This window comes from Sphaeramia orbicularis, unplaced genomic scaffold (assembly GCF_902148855.1).
Source record: "Sphaeramia orbicularis unplaced genomic scaffold, fSphaOr1.1, whole genome shotgun sequence".
NCBI classification, from domain to species: domain Eukaryota; kingdom Metazoa; phylum Chordata; class Actinopteri; order Kurtiformes; family Apogonidae; genus Sphaeramia; species Sphaeramia orbicularis.
Genome location: NW_021941461.1, coordinates 129,663 through 141,913, shown reverse-complemented (window position 1 = coordinate 141,913; position 12,251 = coordinate 129,663). Strand labels below are relative to the sequence as shown.

General features: G+C 47.7%; 1 protein-coding gene across 7 annotated transcripts in view; it reads left to right on the top strand.

Annotated features, from left to right (window-relative positions):
• The window catches only part of adgrg6 (adhesion G protein-coupled receptor G6), a 55,050-nt gene that overhangs the window by 2,666 nt on the left and 40,133 nt on the right, over positions 1-12,251 (top strand). For all 7 annotated transcript variants that reach the window (XM_030129516.1, XM_030129513.1, XM_030129510.1 and 4 more), the window contains exon 2: positions 1,409-1,494. In XM_030129516.1, the coding sequence (XP_029985376.1) occupies positions 1,409-1,494 (86 nt within the window). The remainder of the gene's footprint in view (positions 1-1,408; positions 1,495-12,251) is intronic.

The following is a 12,251-nucleotide window of genomic DNA, read 5'->3' as shown; positions in this document are numbered from 1 at the left end:
GCTAACCCCTGTGAGCTAAAACCTATGAGCTAACACCTGTGAGCTAATACCTGTGAGCTAACCCCTGTGAGCTAACCCCTGTGAGCTAAAACCTATGAGCTAACACCTGTGAGCTAATACCTGTGAGCTAACCCCTGTGAGCTAAAACCTATGAGCTAACACCTGTGAGCTAACACCTGTGAGCTAACACCTATGAGCTAACACCTGTGAGCTAACACCTATGAGCTAACACCTGTGAGCTAACACCTATGAGCTAACACCTGTGAGCTAACACCTGTGAGCTAACACATTTGTCATGGTCAGACCCTGCTGTTCAGTCCATAAACTATGGTCTTTGAGGCTCCGCCCCCCTGCTCGTATGAATCGTTGTCTTTATGCCACCGTGTCCGGAGCGTCGCCGCTGACCTCGCTCTTGTCATTCATTCCTGTTTCCATGGCAGTGGGGGAGGGGCCAACAGGAAACACATGACTTGACAAAGGGCAGAGTTTTGTTTAATGTCAGACATGCATGAATTTACTGCGGCTTCGACAAAGACACGAGTGACAGCGGCAGAGGCGTGGCCCCGCCCACACGGTGTCTTCAATATGGATGAGGAAGTGGACGCCGTGGTGATGTAAAACCAGGACGTATTTGTGTCATGTGATCAAGAATTCAACAGTTTGAAACAAGACAGACAGACTGAAAAGTGCTCAAACCCAGAGCACTGACGGGGTCTGAAGGTCGACTCAGTGTCATTTCACTTCCTGTTTGTTGGAATGGTTGAAAACATCAGTGTCTGTTTGTTCTGACTGAAGCAAAACTTGAACGATTTATTATTTATATGAAATATAAAATAAAAAATAAGACATCTGGATTTTATTTCGACATTTACATAAATATTGATATAAACGTTGATATAAATAATATAAATGTTTCTCTAACTGTACAATTGCAGTTCCATATTTCCATGGTGGTTTCACATGTTGTGTCTTTATTTTCCTGGTTCTGGTTCTTTTCTTTTTATGTTTTTTTTTTTTTTTTTTTTGGACCCTGTTCATAATTCAACAGATCTCAGCTCAGTTCATACATATTTAATTCAACAGGATCAAAAGCACTTTATGGCCAAGTCAGTTAGCATTAGCATTAGCCGACCTCTGACCCCTCACACTCCTGCAGAACCAGTGGATCAGAACCAGTGGGTCAGAACCAGTGGGTCAGAACCAGAACCGTCTGTCCCCTGTCCATGTGGTGCTTGTTCTCTCCTGTTCTTTCAAACTGATTTTCTCGCTGTCGAACATTTGCATCTTTGATCTTTATCAAATACTGTGATGTGTTGAAGTCTGTGGGACGTTCAAGACCGTAGGAAAACACAGCACTGACTCAGAGCCACGTCCACACTGTTGCCCTGTCTGTTGCTTTGTCTTCCAGGGAGGCGTGTCCAGGAGGAGGGCGGAGCTGGAGGCAGGGTCACGTTGTCGTCATGGTTCTGCTGTGGATGTTTCTACACAGACACGGTAAGAAACATGACATTTATATGAAACACCGACATTTTTACGAAACATCGTCATTTATACGAAACGTCGTCATTTATACAAAACACCATCGTTTTTACGAAACACCGTCATTTATATGAAACAAAGATATTTAAACAAAACATCGTCATTTATATGAAACACCGACATTTATACGAAACATCGTCATTTATACGAAAAGCCAAGTTTTCCGTTTTTCCACCTGTTTTTAAATTATGACGTTATTCTCATAATATTACGGTTTTATTCTCCAAAAATGCCAACTTTATTCTCATAATGTTACGACATAAATTGACTCTTTGTTTTTGACTTTATTCTCATAAAATTGCAGGTTTTATCTGGTTATTTTACGACTTTATTTCCACAGTGACGTGTATTTTTTCTTTGGTGGCGCTAATACACCTCCGTACATGATCATTCATATATTAAACGGTTAACGTTCCAAACACTTTAACTGTGACGGAAAAGCTTTAATGCAACGTTTTCATGCGACTGCAGTCACTTCTGTCATTTCCATCTGTCATTATTGTCTTTTTTCCCATGTTTCCCTCTGGTTGTTTCCTCTGTTTTTTTCTTCTGTTTTTTTTCTTTTTTTCCTGTTTTTCCCATATTTTCCTGTTTTTTTTCCTCTGTTTTTTCCTGGTTTGTTCATGTGCTTCAATCATCCATCACCGTCAGTTTCATGTCCATCTCCTCTAAACTCCTCCCTCTTCTGTTCTCCTAAACTCCTCCCTCTTCTGTTCTCCTAAACTCCTCCCTCTTTGGTTCTCGTAGATCTCGTCTGTTTTCACTCCATAAATGTTTGAGTTTGTCGATCGTGTTCAGTTTAATTCTGTTTTTATTTGACTGGTTTTATGGACGTTTGTTCAGAGAAATGTGGAGGAAACACACGTCTGTGCAGGAGCTGGTCTAGACCAAGGGGGGTCAGATCAGTCTAGACCAGGGGAGTCAGACTGGCTCAGTGGACCCAGACCCAGGGGGGTAAAGGGGGACACCTGGGACCGGCTCAGTGGACCCAGACCCAGGGGGGGTAAAGGGGGACACCTGGGACCGGCTCAGTGGACCCAGACCCAGGGGGGGTAAAGGGGGACACCTGGGACCGGCTCAGTGGACCCAGACCCAGGGAGGGTAAAGGGGGACACCTGGGACCGGCTCAGTGGACCCAGACCCAGGGAGGGTAAAGGAGGACACCTGGGACCGGCTCAGTGGACCCAGACCCAGGGAGGGTAAAGGAGGACACCTGGGACCGGCTCAGTGGACCCAGACCCAGGGGGGGTAAAGGGGGACACCTGGGACTGGCTCAGTGGACCCAAACCCAGGGGGGTAAAGGGGGACACTTGGGACCAGCTCAGTGGACCCAGACCCAGGGGGGTAAAGGGGGACACTTGGGACCAGCTCAGTGGACCCAGACCCAGGGGGGTAAAGGGGATTGCCCCTCCCACTGCCTTGTTCTGCCCTCCTCTGCTTCTTCCAGCCAATCAGATGGGCTGTTTCAGGTCTAACCCAGTACCTGGGACTCTTCAGACCCCCTTAAGGACTAAAGTGTCAGGGGGGAGGGGCATCCTTAAAGCCCCTCCCCCCTGTGGTCATTTTGGGATGTTTGGGTCTTTAAGGATTAAAGTGGACGTTTGGGTCTTTAAGGGTTAATACATGAACCTGGTTCTGATCCGTCTGAAGGTTAAACCTCCTCTGGAGATTATCTGTTCATGAAAGACACGAGGGTGGATGGGGGGGGGGGGCGCACCTGGTCCGGGGTGCGGAGGTGGGGGGGACATGTGGGGGGTGGCTGTGCGTCCTCTGTTCTTCTAATCAGTTTTCATTTATCTCCATGATGCTGCATCAGTTCGTTCGGTGCTGAATGAACAAAGGCTGATTATCTGATGGTTCAGACCAAACAGGGCTGAAGGTTAAAGCAGGATGACGACACGAAGATGGAGGAGGAGGAGGAGGAGGAGGAGGAGGAGGAGGAGGAGGAGGAGGAGGAGGAGGAGGAGGAGTTAAATAGAGTTAAAGCTGAAAACGATCATGGATGAGATCAGAACAGAAACCATGGAAACCACCAAACAGATATTAGAGAGCAGGAGGGAGTATGAAATGACCTGAGAGGTACCAAACAGTACCAGTATAAGTACCAGCATCAGTACCAGTACTAGTACCCCTCATCAGTATCGGGACCAGTGTCAGTACCAGCACCAGTTGGTTCTGGGGTTCGTTCTTTGGGTTCTAGGGTTAGTTAGTTTGTGTTCTGCAGCTGAATCCTCCTTCCAGCTGCTTCCATAATCTTTCACCTGTGGACAGATCCACATTCCTCTGTTTCAACAGAAACAGAAGTAAAAGTGTGGAGTGTGTGGATGAAAGCCAGTTCAGCTGCGAAAAGAGAAGGAAACGAAGGACCGAAGGAGGGAAGAGGAGAAGGTGAAGGAGAAGAAGGAAGGAGTGAGGGAGGAGAGAGGGAGGAGTGAGGGAAAAGAGAGAGATGAATGAGGGAGGAGAAGAAGGAAAGAGTGAGGGATGAGTGAGGGAGGAGAAGAAGGAATGAGTGAGGGATGAGTGAGGGAGGAGAAGAAGGAATGAGTGAGGGATGAGTGAGGGAGGAGAAGAAGGAATGAGTGAGGGATGAGTGAGGGAGGAGAAGAAGGAATGAGTGAGGGATGAGTGAGGGAGGAGAAGAAGGAATGAGGGAGGGATGAGTGAGGGAGGAGAAGAAGGAGGGAGTGAGAGATGAGAGAGGGAGGAGTGAAGGAGGAGAAGAAGGAATTCAATTCAATTCAGTTTTATTTGTACAGCCCAATATCACAACAAGGTTATCTCAAAGGGCTTTACAGAGGCAGTTGGAGTAAACAACAGTCAAATAAACAGCAAGAAAATGAGTAGTGTCCAGGGCATCCCCCGTCCTTAGACCCTCCTTCTCGGCAAGGAAAAACAGGAAGGTAGGAAAAAAGGAAGGAGTGAGGGAGGAGGGGGAGGAGAAGAAGGAAGGAGTGAGGGAGGAGAGAGGAATGCAGCAGCAAGAATGTGAGCGAAATGTTAGAAAGGACAGAGCGCTGAAAGGAGAGAAGGGCAGGTCCATGGAAGTGGACCAGTGGACTGGATTACAGGACCAGGGAGCCTCAGCCGCCACTGGAGGGTATGGGGTGCCGGGTATCAGGTGTCTGGGGTACCGGGTACCAGGTATGGGGTACCGGGTATCAGGTGTCTGGGGTACCAGGTACCAGGTATGGGGTACCAGGTATCAGGTGTCTGGGGTACGGGGTACCAGGTATGGGGTACCGGGTATCAGGTGTCTGGGGTACGGGGTACCAGGTATGGGGTACCGGGTATCAGGTGTCTGGGGTACCGGGTATGGGGTACCGGGTATCAGGTGTCTGGGGTATCGGGTATGGGGTACCGGGTATCAGGTGTCTGGGGTATGGGGTATCAGGTGTCTGGGGTACCGGGTATGGGGTACCGGGTATCAGGTGTCTGGGGTATGGGGTATCAGGTGTCTGGGGTACTGGGTACCAGGTATGGGGTACCGGGTATCAGGTGTCTGGGGTACCGGGTATCAGGTGTCTGGGGTACCGGGTATGGGGTACCGGGTATCAGGTGTCTGGGGTACCGGGTACTGGGTATGGGGTACCGGGTATCAGGTGTCTGGGGTACCGGGTATGGGGTACCGGGTATCAGGTGTCTGGGGTACCGGGTACCAGGTATGGGGTACCGGGTATCAGGTGTCTGGGGTACCGGGTATCAGGTGTCTGGGGTACCGGGTATCAGGTGTCTGGGGTACCGGGTACCGGGTATGAGGTACCGGGTATCAGGTGTCTGGGGTATGGGGTATCAGGTGTCTGGGGTACTGGGTACCAGGTATGGGGTACCGGGTATCAGGTGTCTGGGGTACCGGGTATCAGGTGTCTGGGGTACCGGGTATGGGGTACCGGGTATCAGGTGTCTGGGGTACCGGGTACTGGGTATGGGGTACCGGGTATCAGGTGTCTGGGGTACCGGGTATGGGGTACCGGGTATCAGGTGTCTGGGGTACCGGGTACCAGGTATGGGGTACCGGGTATCAGGTGTCTGGGGTACCGGGTATCAGGTGTCTGGGGTACCGGGTATCAGGTGTCTGGGGTACCGGGTACCGGGTATGAGGTACCGGGTATCAGGTGTCTGGGGTATGGGGTATCAGGTGTCTGGGGTACCGGGTACTGGGTATGGGGTACTGGGTATCAGGTGTCTGGGGTATGGGGTACCAGTATGAGGTGTTGAGTATCAGATACCGGGTTTGAGGTATCAGGTATCAGGGACCAGGTTTCAGGTGCTGGGTGTCATACAGGATCAGGGCTCAGGTGTATCAGGTATCACAGAGACAGCTGAAGGTTCTTCCTTTTCTTCAGATTGGTTCTATGTCATTGTGCTTGTGTTCTGTTGAGTCCGGGTCCGTGTGGTGGTTCTGTATAGGTTCTCAGGATGTCTGGTTGGTTTGGGTTTGTCCACGTCCTGGTTCTTCTGGGTTCTACTGGACTGGTTAGTTTTAATTGGACACACTGACCCTGTGTTTGATCTGTTTACTTTCATATAAATGTTCTCCTTTAATTTTGTCCTTACATGTTCTCCTTAAATGTTCTTAAACATTCTCCTTAAATGTTCTCCATAAATGTTCCCCTTAAATGTTCTCCTTTAGTGTTCTCCTTAAATGTTCTAGTTTAGTGTTCTCTTTAAATGTTCTCCTTAAACGTTCTCCTTAAATGTTCTCCTTAAACGCTCTCCTTAAACTTTCTCCGTCCTGGACCTAGACCTCCTCTGTGGGTCCAGATGGGACCCTGCTGGGTTCTCCTGTGGACTCTAAAGGTTCCTCTGTGTTCCGTAGAACACTCTCAGCTCCTGTCGTCTCCTCATGTTTCACTGACTCCATTTGCCGTTAAAGCTCCGTCCGTGTCGTCGCTGTTTTCCAGCCGGCGTTCTGTGGCCGAACAAAGGCCCGTCTGTGTGCGTCTGTAAACCAACACTGGAGGACATGAGGTTCACACGACGCCTTTTCAACACTGGAATAAAGCCGTCTGCACCCATCAGAACCACCGGGTCTGGACCAGCAGAACCACACCCACCAGAACCACTGGGTCTGGACCAGCAGAACCACACCCACCAGAACCACCAGGTCTGGACCAGCAGAACCATGAAGCATGACAGGGTTTAGTTCTAAAAGGGTTTTAACGTACAGAAGAACAAACATTGTTAATGTGTCGCTGTTCATGGTGCGTTCGAGTGTCGGTGCTTTCAAACTGTGGTGCATTCAAGTGTCAGTGTGTCCTAGCCATGGTGCGTTTGAGTGTCGGTGCGTTCGAACCATGGTGCGTTCGAGTGTCGGTGCATTCTAACCATGGTGCATTCGAGTGTCGGTGCATTCAAACCGTGGTGCATTCGAGTGTTATTCCAAGTGTCACCTTGCTGACTCTCCATTCACTGCCGTCATTAATCAAACCCAACATAAATGTTAAGGACTCCTCCCCCTTGACCCCGCCCACTTCTTAAACAGTTGTTCTTATTGGAGGCCTTGGCGTCTGTTTTCTGCTCAAGGGTTTAAATAACGAGGTGAAGTCGTTATTACGACGGCGCTGGAAAGACTGAAGGACCAACGCTGGAACGCAGCCCTTACATTTATGGGGGGGGGGGGCGGAGCCTGTTTTCTAGTTCAGTGAGTTCATCCGTTAACGAGTGGACGTAAATCTGCTGAAACAGGAAATGGAATCAGGCCGATAAAGGAGGACTGTGGATGTGTGCCAGGTTGGACTGGGACCAGGGTCCGGTTTGTCCAGTTGAATCTGTCCATCCATCTGTCTGTCCACCTGTCCGTCCATCTGTCTGTCCATCTGTCCGTCCATCTGTCTGTCCATCTGTCCATCCATATGTCTGTTCATCTGTCTGTCCATCTGTCCATCCATCTGTCTGTTCATCTGTCCATCCGTCTGTCTGTCCATCTGTCCGTCCATCTGTCTGTCCATCTGTCCGTCCATCTGTCTGTTCATCTGTCCATCCGTCTGTCTGTCCATCTGTCCGTCCATCTGTCCGTCCGTCTGTTCATCTGTCCATCCATCTGTCCGTCCATCTGTCTGTCCATCTGTCTGTTCATCTGTCCATCCGTCTGTCTGTCCATCTGTCCATCCATCTGTCCATCCATCTGTCCGTCCATCTGTCCGTCCATCTGTCCATCCGTCTGTCCGTCCATCTGTCCGTCCGTCTGTCTGTCCATCTGTCCGTCCGTCTGTCCGTCCATCTGTCCGTCCGTCTGTCCGTCCGTCTGTCTGTCCATCTGTCTGTCCGTCTGTCCGTCCATCTGTCCGTCCATCTGTCTGTCCATCTGTCCGTCCATCCATCTGTCCATCTGTTCGTCCAACTGTCCGTCCATCTGTCCGTCCATCTGTCTGTCCATCTGTCCGTCCATCCGTCTGTCCATCTGTTCGTCCAACTGTCCGTCCATCTGTCCGTCCATCCGTCCGTCCATCTGTCCGTCCATCTGTCTCCATCTTTAATCTGACTTCAGTGTGGACGTCTTCGTTGTTTTGTTTTTTTGTCTCTGGACAATCAGCTGTTTGAAGGCGTATGTCCATCATCATTTTCATCGACAACATTTTGAATTTTTGACAGATGTTTTCTCTGTTCTAACTGTTCCGTTCCTTCTCCTGGTCCATCTGTGGATGCTTTAGAACATGTCAGTGGTTCCACATATCAGTCTAGTTCCTATTGGTCACTGATAGAAGTCATATATGGACTGTGATTGGATGAGTTCAGTTCTCCTCCAGTGAATGTCCCACCCACTTCTATAGTTAGATTGATCTGCATCCAGAACCAGGACTGGAACCTAGAACAGAACCTGACAACCTCACACATTCTCCTGGTTCTGGTCCACATAGAACAGACTCTGATGGTCAGGGACACTGGGACTAGTTTGACTTATTTAGTTCAGCAGGAGGAGGGGGAGGGGCTAAACAGATGGAGGCGGATCCATCAGATCTGATAAATATTAGATAAAACCAGTGAATGTGATTGGTCCAGGTCCAGGTGCACATGCAGGCCCAGGTTCAGACCCAGGTCTGGGTGCAGGTGCAGGTTCAGGTTCAGGTTCAGACCAAGGTTATTATCGTTAACGAAAACGAACGAAATGACGAAAACTAAAATTGAAAAAACATTTTCGTTAACTGAAATAAATAAAAACTCTAAATAAAAGAAACAACGATAACTAACTGAAACTGTATTGTGTGTTTACAAAACTAACTAAAACGGATAAAAATTAGGGATAAAATTCCCTTCGTTTTCGTCTTTGTCAGTGTTGGATTGAAATCAAATTAATTATTCCAGCAGTTTTAACTAGCGGCACCAGTCTGTCATGTCTGCTCACTGTGGTTTCCAGTGGTCTTCTGGTCCCCACTCCACCTGGAACACACAGACTAACGCTGGGCCACAGCAGCTCAGTCCTGTCTGGGGTTTACTGGAGTGATGAGTGGGTCAGTTTTTTTTTTTTTTTTTGTGCTCACTGTGTGTGTGTGAGTGAACGAGACACAGCAGAGCAGAATGACAGACAATGTCAGACAGGGATTTGAACTAGCATCCAGGTAAAAACTGGAGAGTTTATCACCATGAAAAGGCCTTCCAAGGCCTGAACTGCACAGTTTAGAAGAGGAGAAAAGAGGAGGAGGAAAACTAATCCAATTACAGAGGGATGGAACCTGTTATGTTAAAAAAAAAAAAAAAAAAAAAAAAGTTTGATGTTACTAGCTACAGCTAGCTGAACTGAAATGAAGCAAAGTTGGCTAACAATGGAACTGGAGATGATTAAGAGATGAGAGATCTGATAAGGTGTGGTTTACTGATGAGGAACTGGGTTAGATATGTTTATATCTGTTTCTATGTGGTTTAACTGCTGGTTAGCTGGTTTATATATGTTTCTATCTGGTTTACTGCTGGCAGCTTTGTGCATCTCCTCTCACGCTTTGCACATCTTTGCATTGTTTTCACGTAAGTGACGTTGTGTATGGATCGCACCGCCACCCCCCCAACCTGCTCTAGGGAATTTCTACATTGTACGGAACATGTGTTTGTGTCTGTGCTCAGTCAGTGAGCCGCCCTAACCCCACCCCCAAATAAAGTGTCCAGGGAAACCCACTGATCCGTGCCTCACTAATTTCTTTGAATAGGATGGTGAGGAAGATAAAATATATGAAATAACTAAAACTAAACTAAAACTAAGCATTCAGGAAAAAAAAGATAACTAATAAAAACTCGCAAACGTGCTCTAAAAACTAATTAAAACGAACTGAATTAGGGAAAGAAAAAAGTCAAAACTAAATAAAACTAAACTATTATTAAAAATCCAAAACTATTATAACCTTGGTTCAGACCCAGGTCTGGGTGCTGGTGCAGGTCCAGGTCCAGGTTCATGTAGGGTTACAGCCTGTGTCTCTGTCAGTGGTGGACTGTTTCCTGTGCAGTTAAAGGTCATTTCCTGTTGGTGGTATTTGCATGGATGGACTTCCTGTCTGAGCTTTGATCTGTTTATCATCTGCTGTCAGTGGACTAAAGCAGCAGCAGGAGGAAGGCTTTAAGCACGTCTGCTGTCAAATGGAACCAGGGTTTAAGGGGTAAGGGGTAAAGGGTTTAAGGGTTAAAGGGTTAACGGTCTGTGTCACTTAAACTCCTCTGTACTCACGTTTATTGTGTTGCCGTGGGAAACCAACTGTTGAGAATACCTTCTGTTTGGACAGAGGTGGAACCTGGACTGTGTCGCTCACCAGTCCGTTGTTCCCAGAGGGTTCTGGTTCTGTTGGACTAGGAGGTACTGGTTCTGCTGGTCCAGGGGGTTCTGGTTCTGTTGGTCCAGGAGGTTCTGGTTCTGCTGGTCTAGGAAGTTCTGGTTCTGTTGGTCAAGGAGACTTTGGTTCTGTTGGTCCAGGAGGTTCTGGTTCTGCTGGTCCAGGAGGTTCTGGTTCTGTTGGCCCAGGAGGTTGTGGCTCTGCTGGTCCAGGAGGCTCTGGTTCTGTTGGTCCAGGAGGTTCTGGTTCTGTTGGTCCAGTAGGTTCTGGTTCTGCTGGTCCAGGAGGTTCTGGTTCTGTTGGTCCAGGAGATTGTGGTTCTGCTGGTCCAGGAGGTTCTAGTTCTGTTGGTCCAGGAGGCTCTGGTTCTGCTGCTCCAGGAGGTTCTGGTTCTGGTTCTACTGGTCCAGGACTGGACTCGTCTCAGCTCAATTGGATAAGTGGAAACATGAGCAGCTTTTAGTTTTTTTTAGGATCAACTGGGTCGTTTCCAGACTCTGAAACCCACACAAAGGACACGCCCCCCCCCCCCCTCCCCCCTCGGGGGAGTGTAGACTTCTCTTACTCTGATGGGCTGATTTCATTCAGTGTCTTTGTGGGAAACTGAGTCTGGAATGTGACTCCACTGTCAGTGGGAAAATGGACTGTTTCCATGTTGAATCCAAATGTTCCACAGTGTTCCTAAATGTTCCACAGTGTTCCTAAATCTTCCTAAATGTCACTGACTTTACCGTCTGCTTGGTTCCTTCAGTTCTCCTGTTCTAATGGATCGTTCTAGAACATCTGCAGGTCTAAGGCTGTGAACTATGTGTGGTTGATGGTCAGTTCCTGTTGGTTCTAACTCCTGTTTGTTCTGCTTTGTTCAGTTTTTGAGGTTCCTCGGTTCTGTCTTCATTAAATCCTGCTTCTGTTTGAGCTTGGACTTGGTCTCAGTGTCTTCAGCTTCAGCTCTGTTTCCTGGGGCTGAAGGGGTTAAACCCTCCAACACAGCGGTGTTTGTGACGTTCCCAGTTGCGTCGGCGGTGGTTTTGGCGAAGCTCCGTCTGAGCTCAACTGGGTCCATTGTTCCACACAGAGAGCCTCCATTCTTCCCAGTTTCCATGTGTGTGCTGGTGTCTGCTGAAGTTCATGGTTCCAAACACCGACCGTTTCACTCTGAGTTCAGTCCAACGAGTCCAATCAGGATGGACGTGTTCCGGAAAACCACGGCAGTGGGTTGGACTTCTGTGGAACCTTCAGCACTTCAAGGAGTTCCATCATTTCAGTAGTTTGAAGATTCAGTCTGCTGGTGGAGCTGTAGATCAGCTGTAGATCAGCTGTAGATCAGCTGTAGATCTAGTCCATTGGTTGGTGGCAGACTTCTGGGTCCAGATCTTCCACCTCCTGGACTTCATCCTTGTCAGTACCGGGGTGGGGGGTTTGTTCTGGTCATAGTAACAGGATTAGAAAACTAATAAAACTATTGGATTAAAAATGAATAATATCTGATAAATATTGGACCAATCAACTGTTACTGTTTACAGGAGTCTGTTATTGAAAATAAATAAATAAATAAAAGTGTGATGAACTGTAGAAGTCAGCTGTGTACAGACACACAAACACACAGATATATGTGATTAGTGATTATATATATATATATATATATATATATATATATATATATATATATATACACACACACACACAGGGTGGGGAAGCAAAATGTACAATATTTTGAGGCAGGGATTGAAAGTCAGTGTATGACCAATTAGTTTATTGAAAGTCATGAGAATTTATTTGCCACAAGAAAATGTCCATAATAGAAAATGTTTTTATTCTATGTGTCCTCCTTCTTTCTCAATAACTGCCTTCACATGCTTCCTGAAACTTGCGCAAGTGTTCCTCAAATATTGGGGTGACAACTTCTCCCATTCTTCTTTAATAGTATCTTCCAGACTTTCTGGTAATAGTTTTGCT